This window comes from Molothrus ater, chromosome 13 (genome assembly GCF_012460135.2).
Source record: "Molothrus ater isolate BHLD 08-10-18 breed brown headed cowbird chromosome 13, BPBGC_Mater_1.1, whole genome shotgun sequence".
Taxonomy (NCBI): Eukaryota; Metazoa; Chordata; class Aves; order Passeriformes; family Icteridae; genus Molothrus; species Molothrus ater.
Genome location: NC_050490.2, coordinates 20,573,773 through 20,594,621, shown reverse-complemented (window position 1 = coordinate 20,594,621; position 20,849 = coordinate 20,573,773). Strand labels below are relative to the sequence as shown.

Genomic DNA, 20,849 nt, shown 5'->3' with positions numbered 1-20,849 from the left:
CTGTGTTTCTCCAGCTTCTAAGGGCAGCATCTTGATCTTGGCTCCAGCTCGGCAACAATTCAGCCCCCACACGAGCCTCTCACAACCCCCCCACCAGCAATATTCCAGCCCTGCAGTGATTTTACCTCCCACCCAACAATCCCTTGTCACTGTGCCAGCTCCTGCATAAGTTCATCTCATTGCCCACAGCCCCATTCACAGGTCTAGGACCTTTTCTGTTTTCATTCAAATCACAGCCTTACAGTCCACTTCCCAGCCCCACATTGATTTCAGTTCCACCTCTAGAGGTTCCATCCCAGGCACAAACAATATTCTACCATCGACGGGGTTTTCAGGCGCAAGGCTGCAGCCCCCTTTCCCGCTCCACACGTTCTGTTCTAGTTTCAGTCACAATCCCCAGCCCCTGCAGCCATGTCACAGGCCTACAGGGATTTCGACTCAAGAACACTAAAGTCTCCGTGCCAGACCTATAGTTCTTATGCTGTGTTCAGCCCTGATTCCCCACCTGCAATGAAGACAGCACCAGACCCAGTGATTTCAGCTCTTTCAGCTCTTGACCCACAAGCTTTATTTTACCGTCTCCATGCCAGCCCTATGGTTCTTATGCCATGTTCAGCCCCCATCTCACACCTGCAATGATGACAGCACCAGGCCCAGTGAATTCAGCTCTTTCAGCTCTTGACCCACAAGCTTTATTTTACTGCCAGCTCTCTTCTTGCAGCTCCAGCTCTGTGTTTCTCCAGCTTCTAAGGGCAGCATCTTGATCTTGGCTCCAGCTCGGCAACAATTCAGCCCCCACACGAGCCTCTCACAACCCCCCCACCAGCAATATTCCAGCCCTGCAGTGATATTACCTCCCGCCCAACAATCCCTTGTCACTGTGCCAGCTCCTGCATAAGTTCATCTCATTGCCCACAGCCCCATTCACAGGTCTAGGACCTTTTCTGTTTTCATTCAAATCACAGCCTTACAGTCCACTTCCCAGCCCCACATTGATTTCAGTTCCACCTCTAGAGGTTCCATCCCAGGCACAAACAATATTCTACCATCGACGGGGTTTTCAGGCGCAAGGCTGCAGCCCCCTTTCCCGCTCCACACGTTCTGTTCTAGTTTCAGTCACAATCCCCAGCCCCTGCAGCCACGTCACAGGCCTACAGTGATGTTGACGCAAGAACACTAAGGTCTCCGTGCCAGACCTATAGTTCTTATGCTGTGTTCAGCCCTGATTCCCCACCTGCAATGAAGACAGCACCAGACCCAGTGATTTCAGCTCTTTCAGCTTTTGACCCACAAGCTTTATTTTACCATCTCCGTGCCAGCCCTATGGTTCTTATGCCATGTTCAGCCCCCATCCCACACATGCAATGATGACAGCACCAGGCCCAGTGATTTCAGCTCTTTCAGCTCTTGACCCACAAGCTTTATTTTACTGCCAGCTCTCTTCTTGCAGCTCCAGCTCTGTGTTTCTCCAGCTTCTAAGGGCAGCATCTTGATCTTGGCTCCAGCTCGGCAACAATTCAGCCCCCACACGAGCCTCTCACAACCCCCCCACCAGCAATATTCCAGCCCTGCAGTGATTTTACCTCCCGCCCAACAATCCCTTGTCACTGTGCCAGCTCCTGCATAAGTTCATCTCATTGCCCACAGCCCCATTCACAGGTCTAGGACCTTTTCTGTTTTCATTCAAATCACAGCCTTACAGTCCACTTCCCAGCCCCACATTGATTTCAGTTCCACCTCTAGAGGTTCCATCCCAGGCACAAACAATATTCTACCATCGACGGGGTTTTCAGGCGCAAGGCTGCAGCCCCCTTTCCCACTCCACACGTTCTGTTCTAGTTTCAGTCACAATCCCCAGCCCCTGCAGCCACGTCACAGGCCTACAGTGCTTTTATTGCAAGAACACTAAGGTCTCCGTGCCAGCCCTATGGTTTCTATGCCATGTTCACCCCCCTCCCAGTCCCGCAATGATGACAGAACCAGCCCAGTGATTTCAGCTCTTTCAGCTCTTGACCCACAAGCTTTATTATATCGTCTCTGTACCAGCCCTATGGTTTCTATGCCATGTTCAGCCCCCTCCCAGATCCGCAATGATGACAGCACCAGGCCTACAGTGATTTTGCTCTTTCAGCTCTTGACCCACAAGCTTTATTTTACTGCCAGCTCACTTCTTGCAGCTCCAGCTCTGTGTTTCTCCAGCTTCTAAGGGCAGCATCTTGATCTTGGCTCCACCTCGGCAACAATTCAGCTCCCGCATGAGCCTCTCACAACCCGCCCACCAGCAATATTCCAGCCCTGCAGTGATTTTACCTCCCGCCCAACAATCCCTTGTCACTGTGCCAGCTCCTGCATAAGTTCATCTCATTGCCCACAGCCCCATTCACAGGTCTAGGACCTTTTCTGTTTTCATTCAAATCACAGCCTTACAGTCCACTTCCCAGCCCCACATTGATTTCAGTTCTACCTCTAGAGGTTCCATCCCAGGCACAAACAATATTCTACCATCGACGGGGTTTTCAGGCGCAAGGCTGCAGCCCCCTTTCCCGCTCCACACGTTCTGTTCTAGTTTCAGTCACAATCCCCAGCCCCTGCAGCCACGTCACAGGCCTACAGTGATTTTGACGCAAGAACACTAAGGTCTCCGTGCCAGACCTATAGTTCTTATGCTGTGTTCAGCCCTGATTCCCCACCTGCAATGAAGACAGCACCAGACCCAGTGATTTCAGCTCTTTCAGCTTTTGACCCACAAGCTTTATTTTACCATCTCCGTGCCAGCCCTATGGTTCTTATGCCATGTTCAGCCCCCATCCCACACCTGCAATGATGACAGCACCAGGCCCAGTGATTTCAGCTCTTTCAGCTCTTGACCCACAAGCTTTATTTTACTGCCAGCTCTCTTCTTGCAGCTCCAGCTCTGTGTTTCTCCAGCTTCTAAGGGCAGCATCTTGATCTTGGCTCCAGCTCGGCAACAATTCAGCCCCCACACGAGCCTCTCACAACCCCCCCACCAGCAATATTCCAGCCCTGCAGTGATTTTACCTCCCACCCAACAATCCCTTGTCACTGTGCCAGCTCCTGCATAAGTTCATCTCATTGCCCACAGCCCCATTCACAGGTCTAGGACCTTTTCTGTTTTCATTCAAATCACAGCCTTACAGTCCACTTCCCAGCCCCACATTGATTTCAGTTCCACCTCTAGAGGTTCCATCCCAGGCACAAACAATATTCTACCATCGACGGGGTTTTCAGGCGCAAGGCTGCAGCCCCCTTTCCCGCTCCACACGTTCTGTTCTAGTTTCAGTCACAATCCCCAGCCCCTGCAGCCACGTCACAGGCCTACAGTGCTTTTATTGCAAGAACACTAAGGTCTCCGTGCCAGCCCTATGGTTTCTATGCCATGTTCACCCCCCTCCCAGTCCCGCAATGATGACAGAACCAGCCCAGTGATTTCAGCTCTTTCAGCTCTTGACCCACAAGCTTTATTTTATCGTCTCCGTACCAGCCCTATGGTTTCTATGCCATATTCAGCCCCCATCCCACACCTGCAATGATGACAGCACCAGGCCTACAGTGATTTTAGCTCTTTCAGCTCTTGACCCACAAGCTTTATTTTACTGCCAGCTCACTTCTTGCAGCTCCAGCTCTGTGTTTCTCCAGCTTCTAAGGGCAGCATCTGGATCTTGGCTCCACCTCGGCAACAATTCAGCTCCCGCATGAGCCTCTCACAACCCCCCCACCAGCAATATTCCAGCCCTGCAGTGATTTTACCTCCCGCCCAACAATCCCTTGTCACTGTGCCAGCTCCTGCATAAGTTCATCTCATTGCCCACAGCCCCATTCACAGGTCTAGGACCTTTTCTGTTTTCATTCAAATCACAGCCTTACAGTCCACTTCCCAGCCCCACATTGATTTCAGTTCTACCTCTAGAGGTTCCATCCCAGGCACAAACAATATTCTACCATCGACGGGGTTTTCAGGCGCAAGGCTGCAGCCCCCTTTCCCGCTCCACACGTTCTGTTCTAGTTTCAGTCACAATCCCCAGCCCCTGCAGCCATGTCACAGGCCTACAGGGATTTCGACTCAAGAACACTAAAGTCTCCGTGCCAGACCTATAGTTCTTATGCTGTGTTCAGCCCTGATTCCCCACCTGCAATGAAGACAGCACCAGACCCAGTGATTTCAGCTCTTTCAGCTCTTGACCCACAAGCTTTATTTTACCGTCTCCATGCCAGCCCTATGGTTCTTATGCCATGTTCAGCCCCCATCTCACACCTGCAATGATGACAGCACCAGGCCCAGTGAATTCAGCTCTTTCAGCTCTTGACCCACAAGCTTTATTTTACTGCCAGCTCTCTTCTTGCAGCTCCAGCTCTGTGTTTCTCCAGCTTCTAAGGGCAGCATCTTGATCTTGGCTCCAGCTCGGCAACAATTCAGCCCCCACACAAGCCTCTCACAACCCCCCCACCAGCAATATTCCAGCCCTGCAGTGATATTACCTCCCGCCCAACAATCCCTTGTCACTGTGCCAGCTCCTGCATAAGTTCATCTCATTGCCCACAGCCCCATTCACAGGTCTAGGACCTTTTCTGTTTTCATTCAAATCACAGCCTTACAGTCCACTTCCCTGCCCCACATTGATTTCAGTTCCACCTCTAGAGGTTCCATCCCAGGCGCAAACAATATTCTACCATCGACGGGGTTTTCAGGCGCAAGGCTGCAGCCCCCTTTCCCACTCCACACGTTCTGTTCTAGTTTCAGTCACAATCCCCTGCCCCTGCAGCCACGTCACAGGCCTACAGTGATTTCGACTCAAGAACACTAAGGTCTCCGTGCCAGCCCTATGGTTTCTATGCCATGTTCACCCCCCTCCCAGACCCGCAATGATGACAGAACCAGCCCAGTGATTTCAGCTCTTTCAGCTCTTGACCCACAAGCTTTATTTTACCGTCTCTATGCCAGCCCTATGGTTTCTATGCCATGTTCAGCCCCCTCCCAGATCCGCAATGATGACAGCACCAGGCCTACAGTGATTTTGCTCTTTCAGCTCTTGACCCACAAGCTTTATTTTACTGCCAGCTCACTTCTTGCAGCTCCAGCTCTGTGTTTCTCCAGCTTCTAAGGGCAGCATCTTGATCTTGGCTCCACCTCGGCAACAATTCAGCTCCCGCATGAGCCTCTCACAACCCGCCCACCAGCAATATTCCAGCCCTGCAGTGATTTTACCTCCCGCCCAACAATCCCTTGTCACTGTGCCAGCTCCTGCATAAGTTCATCTCATTGCCCACAGCCCCATTCACAGGTCTAGGACCTTTTCTGTTTTCATTCAAATCACAGCCTTACAGTCCACTTCCCAGCCCCACATTGATTTCAGTTCCACCTCTAGAGGTTCCATCCCAGGCACAAACAATATTCTACCATCGACGGGGTTTTCAGGCGCAAGGCTGCAGCCCCCTTTCCCACTCCACACGTTCTGTTCTAGTTTCAGTCACAATCCCCAGCCCCTGCAGCCACGTCACAGCCCTACAGTGATTTTGACGCAAGAACACTAAGGTCTCCGTGCCAGACCTATAGTTCTTATGCTGTGTTCAGCCCTGATTCCCCACCTGCAATGAAGACAGAACCAGACCCAGTGATTTCAGCTCTTTCAGCTCTTGACCCACAAGCTTTATTTTACCGTCTCCATGCCAGCCCTATGGTTCTTATGCCATGTTCAGCCCCCATCCCACACCTGCAATGATGACAGCACCAGGCCCAGTGATTTCAGCTCTTTCAGCTCTTGACCCACAAGCTTTATTTTACTGCCAGCTCTCTTCTTGCAGCTCCAGCTCTGTGTTTCTCCAGCTTCTAAGGGCAGCATCTTGATCTTGGCTCCAGCTCGGCAACAATTCAGCCCCCACACGAGCCTCTCACAACCCCCCCACCAGCAATATTCCAGCCCTGCAGTGATATTACCTCCCGCCCAACAATCCCTTGTCACTGTGCCAGCTCCTGCATAAGTTCATCTCATTGCCCACAGCCCCATTCACAGGTCTAGGACCTTTTCTGTTTTCATTCAAATCACAGCCTTACAGTCCACTTCCCTGCCCCACATTGATTTCAGTTCCACCTCTAGAGGTTCCATCCCAGGCGCAAACAATATTCTACCATCGACGGGGTTTTCAGGCGCAAGGCTGCAGCCCCCTTTCCCGCTCCACACGTTCTGTTCTAGTTTCAGTCACAATCCCCAGCCCCTGCAGCCACGTCACAGGCCTACAGTGCTTTTATTGCAAGAACACTAAGGTCTCCGTGCCAGCCCTATGGTTTCTATGCCATGTTCACCCCCCTCCCAGACCCGCAATGATGACAGAACCAGCCCAGTGATTTCAGCTCTTTCAGCTCTTGACCCACAAGCTTTATTTTACCGTCTCTATGCCAGCCCTATGGTTTCTATGCCATGTTCAGCCCCCTCCCAGATCCGCAATGATGACAGCACCAGGCCTACAGTGATTTTGCTCTTTCAGCTCTTGACCCACAAGCTTTATTTTACTGCCAGCTCACTTCTTGCAGCTCCAGCTCTGTGTTTCTCCAGCTTCTAAGGGCAGCATCTTGATCTTGGCTCCACCTCGGCAACAATTCAGCTCCCGCACGAGCCTCTCACAACCCGCCCACCAGCAATATTCCAGCCCTGCAGTGATTTTACCTCCCGCCCAACAATCCCTTGTCACTGTGCCAGCTCCTGCATAAGTTCATCTCATTGCCCACAGCCCCATTCACAGGTCTAGGACCTTTTCTGTTTTCATTCAAATCACAGCCTTACAGTCCACTTCCCAGCCCCACATTGATTTCAGTTCCACCTCTAGAGGTTCCATCCCAGGCACAAACAATATTCTACCATCGACGGGGTTTTCAGGCGCAAGGCTGCAGCCCCCTTTCCCGCTCCACACGTTCTGTTCTAGTTTCAGTCACAATCCCCAGCCCCTGAAGCCATATCACAGGCCTACAGTGATTTCGACTCAAGAACACTAAGGTCTCCGTGCCAGCCCTATGGTTTCTATGCCATGTTCACCCCCCTCCCAGACCCGCAATGATGACAGAACCAGCCCAGTGATTTCAGCTCTTTCAGCTCTTGACCCACAAGCTTTATTTTACCGTCTCTATGCCAGCCCTATGGTTTCTATGCCATGTTCAGCCCCCTCCCAGATCCGCAATGATGACAGCACCAGGCCTACAGTGATTTTGCTCTTTCAGCTCTTGACCCACAAGCTTTATTTTACTGCCAGCTCACTTCTTGCAGCTCCAGCTCTGTGTTTCTCCAGCTTCTAAGGGCAGCATCTTGATCTTGGCTCCACCTCGGCAACAATTCAGCTCCCGCACGAGCCTCTCACAACCCGCCCACCAGCAATATTCCAGCCCTGCAGTGATTTTACCTCCCGCCCAACAATCCCTTGTCACTGTGCCAGCTCCTGCATAAGTTCATCTCATTGCCCACAGCCCCATTCACAGGTCTAGGACCTTTTCTGTTTTCATTCAAATCACAGCCTTACAGTCCACTTCCCAGCCCCACATTGATTTCAGTTCCACCTCTAGAGGTTCCATCCCAGGCACAAACAATATTCTACCATCGACGGGGTTTTCAGGCGCAAGGCTGCAGCCCCCTTTCCCGCTCCACACGTTCTGTTCTAGTTTCAGTCACAATCCCCAGCCCCTGCAGCCACGTCACAGGCCTACAGTGATTTTGACGCAAGAACACTAAGGTCTCCGTGCCAGACCTATAGTTCTTATGCTGTGTTCAGCCCTGATTCCCCACCTGCAATGAAGACAGAACCAGACCCAGTGATTTCAGCTCTTTCAGCTCTTGACCCACAAGCTTTATTTTACCGTCTCCATGCCAGCCCTATGGTTCTTATGCCATGTTCAGCCCCCATCCCACACCTGCAATGATGACAGCACCAGGCCCAGTGATTTCAGCTCTTTCAGCTCTTGACCCACAAGCTTTATTTTACTGCCAGCTCTCTTCTTGCAGCTCCAGCTCTGTGTTTCTCCAGCTTCTAAGGGCAGCATCTTGATCTTGGCTCCAGCTCGGCAACAATTCAGCCCCCACACGAGCCTCTCACAACCCCCCCACCAGCAATATTCCAGCCCTGCAGTGATATTACCTCCCGCCCAACAATCCCTTGTCACTGTGCCAGCTCCTGCATAAGTTCATCTCATTGCCCACAGCCCCATTCACAGGTCTAGGACCTTTTCTGTTTTCATTCAAATCACAGCCTTACAGTCCACTTCCCTGCCCCACATTGATTTCAGTTCCACCTCTAGAGGTTCCATCCCAGGCGCAAACAATATTCTACCATCGACGGGGTTTTCAGGCGCAAGGCTGCAGCCCCCTTTCCCGCTCCACACGTTCTGTTCTAGTTTCAGTCACAATCCCCAGCCCCTGCAGCCACGTCACAGGCCTACAGTGATTTTGACGCAAGAACACTAAGGTCTCCGTGCCAGACCTATAGTTCTTATGCTGTGTTCAGCCCTGATTCCCCACCTGCAATGAAGACAGAACCAGACCCAGTGATTTCAGCTCTTTCAGCTCTTGACCCACAAGCTTTATTTTACCGTCTCCATGCCAGCCCTATGGTTCTTATGCCATGTTCAGCCCCCATCCCACACCTGCAATGATGACAGCACCAGGCCCAGTGATTTCAGCTCTTTCAGCTCTTGACCCACAAGCTTTATTTTACTGCCAGCTCTCTTCTTGCAGCTCCAGCTCTGTGTTTCTCCAGCTTCTAAGGGCAGCATCTTGATCTTGGCTCCAGCTCGGCAACAATTCAGCCCCCACACGAGCCTCTCACAACCCCCCCACCAGCAATATTCCAGCCCTGCAGTGATATTACCTCCCGCCCAACAATCCCTTGTCACTGTGCCAGCTCCTGCATAAGTTCATCTCATTGCCCACAGCCCCATTCACAGGTCTAGGACCTTTTCTGTTTTCATTCAAATCACAGCCTTACAGTCCACTTCCCAGCCCCACATTGATTTCAGTTCCACCTCTAGAGGTTCCATCCCAGGCACAAACAATATTCTACCATCGACGGGGTTTTCAGGCGCAAGGCTGCAGCCCCCTTTCCCGCTCCACACGTTCTGTTCTAGTTTCAGTCACAATCCCCAGCCCCTGCAGCCACGTCACAGGCCTACAGTGCTTTTATTGCAAGAACACTAAGGTCTCCGTGCCAGCCCTATGGTTTCTATGCCATGTTCACCCCCCTCCCAGTCCCGCAATGATGACAGAACCAGCCCAGTGATTTCAGCTCTTTCAGCTCTTGACCCACAAGCTTTATTTTATCGTCTCCGTACCAGCCCTATGGTTTCTATGCCATATTCAGCCCCCATCCCACACCTGCAATGATGACAGCACCAGGCCCAGTGATTTTAGCTCTTTCAGCTCTTGACCCACAAGCTTTATTTTACTGCCAGCTCACTTCTTGCAGCTCCAGCTCTGTGTTTCTCCAGCTTCTAAGGGCAGCATCTGGATCTTGGCTCCACCTCGGCAACAATTCAGCTCCCGCATGAGCCTCTCACAACCCCCCCACCAGCAATATTCCAGCCCTGCAGTGATTTTACCTCCCGCCCAACAATCCCTTGTCACTGTGCCAGCTCCTGCATAAGTTCATCTCATTGCCCACAGCCCCATTCACAGGTCTAGGACCTTTTCTGTTTTCATTCAAATCACAGCCTTACAGTCCACTTCCCAGCCCCACATTGATTTCAGTTCCACCTCTAGAGGTTCCATCCCAGGCACAAACAATATTCTACCACCAACCACGTTTTCAGGCGCAAGGTTGTAGCCCCCTTTCCCACTCCACACGTCCTCTTCTACTTTCGGTCACAATCCCCTGCCCCTGCATCCATGTCACAGGCCTACAGTGATTTCAGCACAAGAACACTTTTGTCATTGTGCCAGCCCCTGCCTAAGTTCCCCTCGATGCTCACAGTCCCATTCTCAGCCTTAGTTTCTTATCCATTTTCAACCACAATCCCAGCCCCACAGTGATTTCAGCTCGATCCCTAGAGATGCCATTACAAATCTCCGCAATATCATGGCATCGACGGGGCTTTCAGGCACAAGGTTGCAGTCCCCTTTTCCACTTCACATATCCTGTTCTAGTTTCAGTCATAATACCCAGCCCCAGCATCCGTATCACAGGCCTGCAGTGAGTTTAGCACATAAATCATACAGTCTCTATATCAGCCTTCCAGTTTCCATCCCATGTGCAGTCTCAATCCCAACCCCACAGTTTCCCTTTCCCAGCCCCAGTGATTTCAGCTGTTGACACACAACCTTTATTTCACTGCCAGCTCTCTTCTTCCATCTCCAGCTGTGCTCTTTTCCAGCTCTGCCAGGCAAAGCTGCTCTCAGGTTGAAACAGGGTTTTGGCTTTGGCTGCAGTTTTGGGGTTTCACCTCCACGTTCAGTATCACCATTGCCACCCCATTTTGGCAGTTATTATTCTATTTCCAGCTTTTTCATTTTGTGTCCCATTCTATGGTTATTCCTCAGATCTACAGTGAGTATCCCTTTGAGCAGTGATTGATGCTGCAGCACTGCAGTCCCTACCCTGGCCCCAGTGATTTCAGCTCCAGTCCCACAAGCTTTATTACACTGCCAGCTCTTCTGTTCCACTTCCTGCTCAACATCTTCACAGCAGTGCCACATAACGCTACTTCTGCTTCTCAGGGCAGGATCTTTGCTTTAGCTCTAGCTGTGTGTGGTTTGAGCTTAGATCACAGCCCTTACAGCAATTTCAACTCCAACCATGCAGCTCACCTCCCAGCTCCACATTCCTTATTCCCAGCCCCACAGGGGTTTTACCCCAAACCCTACCATATTTCTGTCTCCTCCAGCTCTGCTGCCTCAGCTCCAGCTCCTCAGCTTCCTACTGGCTGTAGCTAAAAGCTGCTCCTGCTTCTCACTGCAGCTTGGGGCTGTTGGTAAGGTCACAAATCAGTTACTGCCATCATTTCAATATCTCTAGAAATTGTCCCACCCACCCCTGTGGGATCCCAGCTTTGGGGACACTTGAGGCCTGAAGCTCAACATCTACCTTCTCCCTCACTCTGGCTCTCAGCCCAGCACCTGCACAAAGGCCCCCTCACTTCCTCCCAGGCAGCTCCAGGGGCTGGGAATAGCCACCGGGCTCCTGCTCCCCCATCCCAAAAGGCACCCTTGGGCTAGTTCTTGGGCCCTGGAACCCCTCTGAGCCCCCACACCCTCAGCCTCTCTGCTTGGTACCACGGGGCAGGGGCTGGGAACCCCCAGGCATATCCTGCAGGCCCTGTGCTGCAGCTCCGTGCCCTTCTCCCATGGCATTTATCTAGCCCCAGCATTTCCACCGCTCCACATTGTTTTGGGCCTGACTCATGTCAAAATCATTATTCCACACCCTGGGGTTTTATATCCCCACTGATCTCACAAATAGTGTTTCAGCCCCAGTCCCACAACCCTTACTGAATTAACATCAGATATCTAGTAAAGAAAACAAATCAAACCAAAAAGATGTAATAAAACAAGCAATAATAACACAATAAAGAGAAAATAATTGTAAGTAGAAACAAAATAAAGTAATAAAAATGCAAAAAAAAACAAGCTTTATTCCTCGTATTCTGAACAATACTTTAAATCCAGAAACCGCGAAACGGCTTCTTCCCGGCCCCCAGTGACAGCAGCCGGTTCCCCCCCCGCGCCACACCAGGCCGCACACCAGCCGCCAGCTACCCGAGCCGCGCAGGGCGCGGCAGAAAGAACTGGACACGACCGGCTCCCAGATGCTGCCGCAGGCGTCGCGCCCGTGCTCACCAGCGCTCCCCGGATCAGCTGCCACTGGGGTCCCGTCCTGGCGCAGCGCCGCTCCTCAGATCGCGCATCCGCAGCTCCCGTCGCTCCCACGGCGCCGCTCCTCCGATCGCGCAGCCACACCTCCCGTCGCTCCAGCTCCGCCGCCGAACTGACGCCTACGCCCCCTCAACGCACGCTATTTATGCCCCAGGGCCGGACCAGCCAGCCAATCACAAGCCGAGGCAGCGCCTGCCGGCCCCACCAATCCCAGCCCGCCCATTCCCGCCGCGCTCGGCTCCGCGACCTCCCGCAGTTCCCTCAAGCGCTGCTCCCGCCGGCATTGCAGGGGCCGCGTCCGCCCGCTCCCCGCCGTCTGCTCGTTTCCCTGGACTAGAACCTGATCCCGACCAGGACCTGAACTGGAAGCTCCCGGCCGCCCTTCCCGGCCCCAACAGCGCCTGCCGAGGCAGCGGGAACACAGCTCCGCCGGCTCCCAAAGCGGCGGTGGCGGGAGCGGCTCCTCAGGTGTACGGGGGAGTGGGACCAGGCTGAGGGGCCGGGCCGCGACTGAGCGGGCTGAGATTGGCGGCACCGCGCCCGGATTGAAAGGGCGGCTGTGATTGGACAGGGCGGACGGAGAAAGGCGGGCCGTGATTGGCAGGCTTGGGAGCCGTCAGGCTGCGGCCCGTGGGAGCGTGGGGTGGAGACCGGGCTGCTCGAAGGGCCCGGGGGTCCCGCTCGCGAGATCCCCCCCTGTCCCCTCCTCCGGCCCTCTCTCGCCCAGGTCCCGGCGAAAAGACCCCCGCAGAGCCCCTCGGGGCGGGGAGGGGTGTAGCCCGGGAGTGGTTCCGGGTCGTAAAGGCGGACTCTGCGACAGCAGCGCGCACCAGGGAGCGGCGGCGACAAGGTGAGGAGGGGGCTCGGGAGCGGGGGGGGCTTGCAGAGCCCGCTGCGGGCTCTGGGCGCCTCTTCTCCCGCACTCCTTCCGCTTCTGCGGAGACTTGGCCTGCCCCGACTGGCCGAGATCATCACCCTGGCCAAAGTTAGGTGCCCCGCGTCCCCCTGCCCGCCCTGTGCCTGCTGCGGGCCCGCTGCTCACCCTCGTTTTCCCCCACAGTTGTCGGATGTTATAGATGATAAAACAATATTGGCTTTCACATTCATAGATTAGCTTTTTGCATCACAAGCATTCTGATATGGTACAACTTATACTTACTTTTAACTGCTTTGTATGGTGTAATAGGCCAGTTTATGTATGCACTGTATATTTCATATGAATAGTAGTGTGATAAATATATTATATCGTAGGCTTTAGCAAAATGTTAAAATAGAAACTAAAACACTGCTATGTAACTAACGCAGAAAATGGTGCAAAGCAATTATTCTGTTTCTTATAACTCGAGACTGCCCCTACTAAGTGATAAGATAACAGTGACAAAAAGAGCTTAAGCATCCAGGAAGGATTTATCGACTCTTATCGGCATTATCAGGGAGTGTGAAGCAACAGGATAAAACTACAGGAAGAAATAAAATATGTAGACCTAATTTACAGAATGTTCTGCAGACAAGTCAGCGGTTAAAACCAAACAAGAGAGTTCCTGGAACATCAAAAACTCAAAGGAATGTTTGAATAATGTGTAAGCTAATGAATATGCATGTAACCTCAGCAATGTATTATATAGTGAACATGATTTTAAGCTACTTCTCTGCTCTTCGGCTGTGTGCTAAAAGCATCCCAGTGCTGGATTATTTTGTCCTTTTATCCTTTATTAAACTTTTAAAAATTTTACAGAGTGAACTCTGTTTATCACATCAGTGAAGCTTAAGCTGATCTGCATCCCAGTGCTTCAGGACGTGCTGGGGGAGGCCATCGAGGTAAGTGTGGGGCTACCGCAGTGGAGGCCAAGTAGTTCAACACCACAATAGCAGAATCAGCATCATTAATTAATTTTGTGTTCTTCATGCAAGCCTCAGCGTTAAGAACGCTACCAGCCTCTACTAGCATTAATAATATGCATAGTAAGTGTTATTAGTATTAATATTTGGGTAAGAATTGTTAGTGTTAACACTGGTAGCGAGTATGTTAGCTGGTGTTTACTGTGAAGCTCTGCTCTCCCACAGTATGACAAGATCCTGAAGCTGACCTCAGGTGCAAAGTTAGGTGAGCACTGCTGTCCTTACCACAATCCCCCAGTGGAGCCATGCTCCAGAGATGGGCAGCAATGAATCTGCAGATGCCTTCCCAAGGTGACAGAGCTCTGCAGTCAGGGGATGTGAAAGCAACCATTGCTGTCCTAAGCTTCATCCTCTCCAGTGCAGCCAAGCATAGTATAGACCGCAAGTCTCTGTCAAGTGAGCTGCAGCAGCTGGGACTGCCCAAAGGCAGGGGAAGCCCTCAGGGTGGCACCATGAGCCAGACCTGCTGGGATGTTGCTGACAGTTCCCAGCCCTGCCTTCTTCACACCCAGATGGAGGGCAGGCTGCCTGCTGTGCTGTCCTCCATCACCTCCCTTCTGTACCATCAATCCCTGGGGGCTCCTCAGGTGCTTTGGTGAGGTTGGGCAGCTGCAGGTCTGGTGTGAGCAGAGGGATTCTTCTCTTGTCTCCCCTCATGAGCAGAGCATGCCAGCCAGTTGTGCTGTTTTACACGTGACTGACCCACAAAATTGCAGGAGACTGAGGACTTGTAACAGGTGCAGGACAGGTTCAAAAAGAACTTGGGAAAAAACCTCTGTCTTTCTCAGTCCAAAGGGACAGCAGAGCTCACATCTGCTCACAATAATCCTCTGGAGAGTGGAGCGATGTTTGTATGGAAAGATGACTGGGGGTAAAATCAGAGGAAACTGAGAAGTTACATTTGTATCCTACCAGAAGCTATAATGGGACAGAAATTTTAGGGTAAAATACAGGTGCTGTTCCCAGGATGGAACTGGGTTGGCATGCTCCACGATGATTCCCCATACAACCATAAGCACCTGCTAAGGGGGGTGGAGTGGAATGGGGCACCACAACCAGGCTCTGCCAAAATCTTTGCAGGGGCAGCAACTCCATAGTACTTTGAAGCTTATTAACTGCATAGCAAGGGCTATTAGGCATATGTAGGAACACGTTCCAACCTAGCGTCTGAAGACCAATTTAGAGGAGGCACCTCTAAGTCCAAAGCCAGCCAGACCTTATGTTCTTAGCACCATTCATCGAGAAGAAATCCTGTGACATTTGCAAATTTAAGAGGTGACACCCCCATTCAGACCGTGGCTCCTGGGTGCAAACAATAGCTCTTTTCAACAGCAAGGAAATCTCCATGCCCTATTGTCTCTAGGTCACTTCACTTGAGATTCCCGAGACCCAAACCGAGCCAGAGTCCTAGTTCCCAGAAAACTTCTGCTATAAGAAATCCTTCAAAGTGTGCAATTCTAGGAGTGGAAATCCTACAGGAAACATGAGGCTTCAGGCTCCAAATGGGATCTCTTTTCACACAATGGAAAACTCAGTAAGCCCTTCTGGCAAGACCAGTTCACAGGAGGCCCACAGTTCTCAAGGGCCAGGCTTGAGAGATCTGACTCCATGGAAGCTTTAATCTGAGAAAAATCCTGTGATGTTGGTACTTTTAAAAGGCAGAATGGCATATTTAGACCCTGGCTGATGCTTTGGAGAGTGATTCTTTCACACAGTAAAGATTTCATTCCAATGTCTGTAGGTCACTTTGGAAACAGCCCCTGAAACCCAAGACCAAGAAGAGCCATAGTTCCTGGCAGCTGCCATTTGGGAGGAATCCTATGACATTTGTGATTCAAGAAACTGAACCCAAAATTTCAACAGCTGATATGCAGATGCAAAAGACTGCTGTTTTCCTGAGATAAGAAATACTTCAAACCTAACATTCTGAAGGAGTTCAGAATACACACCCAGGACTGCCATGGCCCCCAAAGTGCTACTTCCTGGCAGATTGTCTCTATGGTAAACCCTGTCACACTAGAAATGTTAGGAAGCAGAATCCAAACTACAGCACAAGCACCTGTAAGGAAAAGGTACCTCTGTTCATGAGATAAAATAACTTCCACCCTAATGTTTCAGAGTAAGTTGACATGAGGGCCTAAGGGAGGCCAAGGCCACCTACACCTCTACTTCCTAGAACCGCTGGTGTCAGAGGAATACTGAGATGTTTGCAGTTTTACAACTGGAAGGAAAACGCGCTGGGTCGGGGGCCGGCAGTACCGCTCTCTGTCCACAAGGAGGCAGCAGTGCCGCCGAGCTCCGGCCGGGGCTGCGACGTACATTGGAGGCAGGCAGAGAACTGAGGCAAAAGTTGCCAGAGAACCCTTTCTATTCCCTTCAGCCCCTGCAGCTGTTCTGATGGTTTCAGGGCACTTGATTGGTTCATTCCTAGATAAAAACGTTATGTCTTTATTTTCAAAACTATTACCCATCTCTAGTCAAGAGTTTCCTACATTCCTGTATACAAATGAGTAGATAGAGAGAGGGTTTCTTTCCAAATGAATTTAGAGATAAATTCCTTTTCTTTGCCAATACCTACAAAAATGAAAAACTTGACATGTTTTAGTATTCTACACCCACCCCTCCCTGTGAAATTTCTGGCAGCTTTGGGTCCCTCTGGGGGACAGCACCCAGCATGACCTCCCCTCATTCACCACCCACCTGCTCCTCCACCACAGTATGGTTCCTTCTCCCAGAGACCTTGGAGTGCCCCAAATGACATCAGAGTCCTGAGTCTTCACCCCCTTTTCCTCACCCCCAAAGAAGGCACAGAATGAGTCAAACTGACCTGAACAGCAGCGTGGCACTTTAGTCCAGCCCTTTCCACATGTACATCCCTCTGGAAAGGGACTGCTCCACCAAGAAAGGAGGGCAGCCCCCAGAAGGGTTGAAGTTCCTCCCCAGCCTTGCTGTCACAGGCGAGCAGCAGAAACAGGGAGTGATAGCAGAGAGGACACAGGAAGGAAGAACGGGGTGCAGGATGAAATTGACCAACCCCCCCCCCCCGAAAAAAACCCAAAACAACAACAAAACAAAAAACAAAACAAACAAAACAAACAAAAAAAAACCCAAAAAAACCAAAACAAAAACAAAAAACCAAAAATCCCTAACAGAAAAAAGCCAAACAAAAAACCCCTGGGATGGGTAGCATGGCAGAGACGGATTAAAAAGGAACAGGGACAGCAAACGGAACACAAGGATTCTGTGAGGGACAATGGCACAAGGAGCACCACAGAGCCACAGAGAATAGAAAGGAACACAAGTGAGGCATGGAGGAGGACAGAGAAAAAGACAGAGTGCTACACACACAGCAAGGACAGGGTTACAGGGACAAAGAGGGAAAGAAGGACTGAGAGAGGAAGTGACTATGGCATGTGCAGGTGGGGGGGGGGTGGGGAAGGCAGGCAAGGCACAGCAGAGGAATGGAGAAAGAGAGGCATGGCCAGCAAGACAGAGGCTTACCAAGAGAAGGGTACAATGAGGGAGAAGGGCTGGGCCGCAGCTGCAGACAGGTACAGGCCAAAAGGACAGTGAGAGGGACAAAGAAATACAGTCACATCCAGGACAAAGGAAAAAGGAGAGGAAGAAAGGAGGAGAAATAAAGAGGCGGGCAGGGAGGGAGAGACACAAAAAGTAGAGGAGAGGGATTGAGAAATATTTATTAAACAAATATTGAGTATTTGTTTCTTGAAAGAAAAACAAGAACAAGAGAGATTGAAGTAGTGAAAGGGAATGGGAGGGGGAGCACACAGGACAAGAAAGGAACACTAAAGACACACCAGACAGAGAGAAGGGGTGGAAAGTTGGATATAAGGCTGAAAAAAACAGGAACAAACCCCAAGACTTATTAGAGAGTGTGGCTGATGAGTGTCAATAAATCATGAACAGAACTGGTTACTGTCACAGCTCGTCCTGGAACTCATTAATTATCATATGTCTCTCGGCAGGGCCATAAACTCCCTGATACAACAAGAGGGGAAAGCTAAATGGTTGATGTTCTCCATCTTTCTTGGGCTCGGTAAGCAGTTTTTGTTATCGGGTTGGACCACACATACACCAGTACTAGAGTATGTTTAAATACAGTCTAAACACCAGCAAGTTTACTTATTTCTTTCCAAGAGAACTACAGAAAAGTTATACTCAGTGGCAAAGACATTCCAAATAGTAGGAGTGTCTTTCATGAGAAAAAAAGACATAAGCTGAAAGAACTTGCCTCGGAGTAGATCAAAAAGTTCATTTAAACTCTGTACAGTAACCTGAAGAAGCAGGCCAACTTGAAATTTGCAGGACATATGTCCGTTAAAAAAACTGAAGGAAAAAACGGGGAACAGCTGAAGCAAATGAATTTAAAGGTCAATTATATTTTGTAAGAGTCTCTTCATTTTTATTGGATATAACAGAACAGCCAGCACCACCACCACTGTGAAAAAGCGCAAAGCCCCCATGAAATAATAAAAGATAATGGAATTTGAGTGTAGCTAGAAAAAATTAACTTTTTAAAAGCTAATCTATTTGAGATAGGCTCTACCTACAGACTTGTCCAAGGAAGAAAACTAACATTTATTGCATCAGACACAGATATATAGAACATTGCTCTAAACTGGGGAAAAAAAAGTAAATTTTACATTTCAAATGCTTTGCAAGCAACATTGAAAGTTAACATGTCACAAGAAATTGTTTCAGCTACTCTCCCCTTCCACAAAAATCTTTTTATCTATAAGCCCCAGTAAATACATTCCATGGTCCCTCCATTGAAGGGGGCACCTGTAAATTACTACACTGTGATAAACAGAAGCAAATGGAGAAAAATGAGACACTTAAGCTGCTATATGTGGCTGTAGTACATCATCACAAATAGCTCAGTAACTTTTTATGATGCTTACTGATTACCTGACCGCAGTAGTTCTAATCTTGTCAACTGGCCACTGCCACCTCTACCAATGCAAGCTTGCAAACAAACGGATAACCTGGACCTTAACCATGTTTTCTATTGGTCATCTTTGCTTGAGAATAACTGGAGTCCAAATACCACCTGCAACCCTTTTTTTGGCTCTCAGGAAGAGGCTAATAGACCTCCATATAGTGCCAGCTTTCTCTTTGCATAGGCAACAAGAACTCAAGCCTCATAAAGCACACGGTTAGGCAAATTAAGCATTCAGATGGCCTAAATATACTCTAATATTAGTTGAATTGCCAAACCCATGTAAAGTACATTCTAAAATAACCTCTTTAAAGGGGATCTTCAAAATTGGAAGATTATAAATAAACAAGAAACCAACCCCCCTGCAGACTCAATCAGGGTTGTCAACTCCCAAGAGGTTCTTAGTCCTCCTTCATGATACATTTGATACAATTAGTACACAATTAGTGGGAATATACTGATACATCACCACATTATTAAAAGTTGTATGTGCAGGTTTCTATCCATCTCCCCTTTCACAGACTTGCTGGCAGAGGTCGGTTACTTCCCATAAAATTTCTTATTCAGAAGAAAGATCAGAAGATTGACGTTCACTTTTGCTCTGTTGAACAACTTCATGACAGCAACACCTTCATACTGCAGCTGCAAGAGATCCTGCCAAAGAGAGCATCTTAATGAGTGAAGAATCCTCAAGAGCTGACAGAGAATATAAAAGACCCTGTAGTACAGTAGATCTTAAGGAATATCAACAAAAAAGTACACGGCATAAGATAGAAAAGCAAGAGACTTATTAAAGAGCCACTTATACTGTGTAAAAAGTAGTCATTCTAAGGCATTAACGGTCTTAATTACTTTAAGCAGTGGGTTTAAAAAAAATTACAAAAGAGAACAGAAATAGAAGACCATTATAAGTAACCCGAATTTCAGATCTAGCCATCTCTAGCCTTGTGATTTGCACAGTAGCCATAAAGTTGCTGTGACATTTAGAACATTTAGGTTTCCTGTGTGCCTAATTCTATCATGTACCCATGAAACATTACAACATTCCACAGTGTCCCTTTCTGAAAGCTTTAGTGGCCACAGATCTCAGGGAAGTGACTTACAGCATTTCAATTTACGGCGCAAAAAGAAATGGTGTCTCAGTCAGTATGCGTATGATGTCGATTCAATTTCTCAGATGTTTACGTAGGCAGTATTTCTAGTTATACTTTGCTTTGCCAGCAATGCACCTGCACTGATTTTATCTCACCGATTAAATTCTTTCCGTAATCCCACTCCTGCAGGTAACACGGTGGGTAGGTGTGGGCATATGGGTGGACGTGTGTGATGTTGTATCCCTTGTGCTGTCCTCTGACATCTGCTTTATCTGCAAGGCAGTGCTACAAAGGCATAGTGGTATAGCAAACCATGTGCCTGAGAAGTGAGTGACCTTGGGTAGCCCCACGAACCAACAAGTTAATGACCAGCTCTAACAGATTAGGACCGGAACATACCAGGGGAGCCCTCAAAGCAAACGAAAGGTGTGAGGCAGCTGTCCATCCCAGCAGCCAAGCTGGCACGGACTAACTGCAATGCACGGTGCTACTGCACACAATCTGTTTTGAAAGGCCTGAGGCTTCCACAACTAACAAACCTAAAGAAGACCAAGATGGACAGGGTGTGGGGAAAGAAAGGGACAGAGACACTAGGTGTGAAAATACTGGCATGAGAAAAAGAACAGGGAACCATCAAGTCAGCATGCCTGTTCTGGTGGCCTAAGTAAAGGCTGACACCTAAGGAGGACACTTAAGATCTGGAAACAAATGGGTAAGTGTGGGGTAGCAGAAAGAATACCAGTACACAATGACTGGCTGAAACCATCACACACAAGCCTGGGTGACTGCTGCCACAGACTCCAAAGCTCTCCTCTGTAGCAGGAAATTGTTGAAAACACAAGTTTTTGTTTTGTGTGCGTATGTGTACACATAATTAAGAACACAGACCAACATCAGACTTTCATTAGCAAATAAACAAAAAGCAGTTTGGATCCCCTGTATGTGTTGCATCTGTTTCACCTGCAACAAATGGGTTATTTTTGAGAGCATTATTCAGACCATTTAGGCAAAAAATGTGTCATTGCTATTTTGATG

At 49.6% G+C, this 20,849-nt stretch overlaps 1 protein-coding gene and 2 long non-coding RNA genes across 3 annotated transcripts in view; 1 reads left to right on the top strand and 2 right to left on the bottom strand.

Moving 5' to 3' along the window:
* Window positions 1–11,586: 11,586 nt before the first annotated feature.
* LOC118690564 (uncharacterized) lies at window positions 11,587–12,351 on the bottom strand. The gene is made up of 2 exons (XR_004980873.1): window positions 12,219–12,351; window positions 11,587–11,980 (listed from the first exon to the last, which is right to left on the bottom strand). It is a non-coding gene; the product is annotated as an uncharacterized LOC118690564 (long non-coding RNA).
* On the top strand, window positions 11,959–20,746 carry LOC118690563 (uncharacterized). Its single transcript, XR_004980872.2, has 4 exons — window positions 11,959–12,711; window positions 13,597–13,679; window positions 17,747–17,817; window positions 19,242–20,746. It is a non-coding gene; the product is annotated as an uncharacterized LOC118690563 (long non-coding RNA).
* Window positions 18,141–20,849, bottom strand: part of IQGAP1 (IQ motif containing GTPase activating protein 1) — a 54,072-nt gene continuing 51,363 nt past the window's right edge. Inside the window, exon 38 of the mRNA XM_036389357.2 lies at window positions 18,141–19,374. Within this exon, the coding sequence (XP_036245250.1) occupies window positions 19,261–19,374 (114 nt within the window). The 3' untranslated portion in view covers window positions 18,141–19,260. The remainder of the gene's footprint in view (window positions 19,375–20,849) is intronic.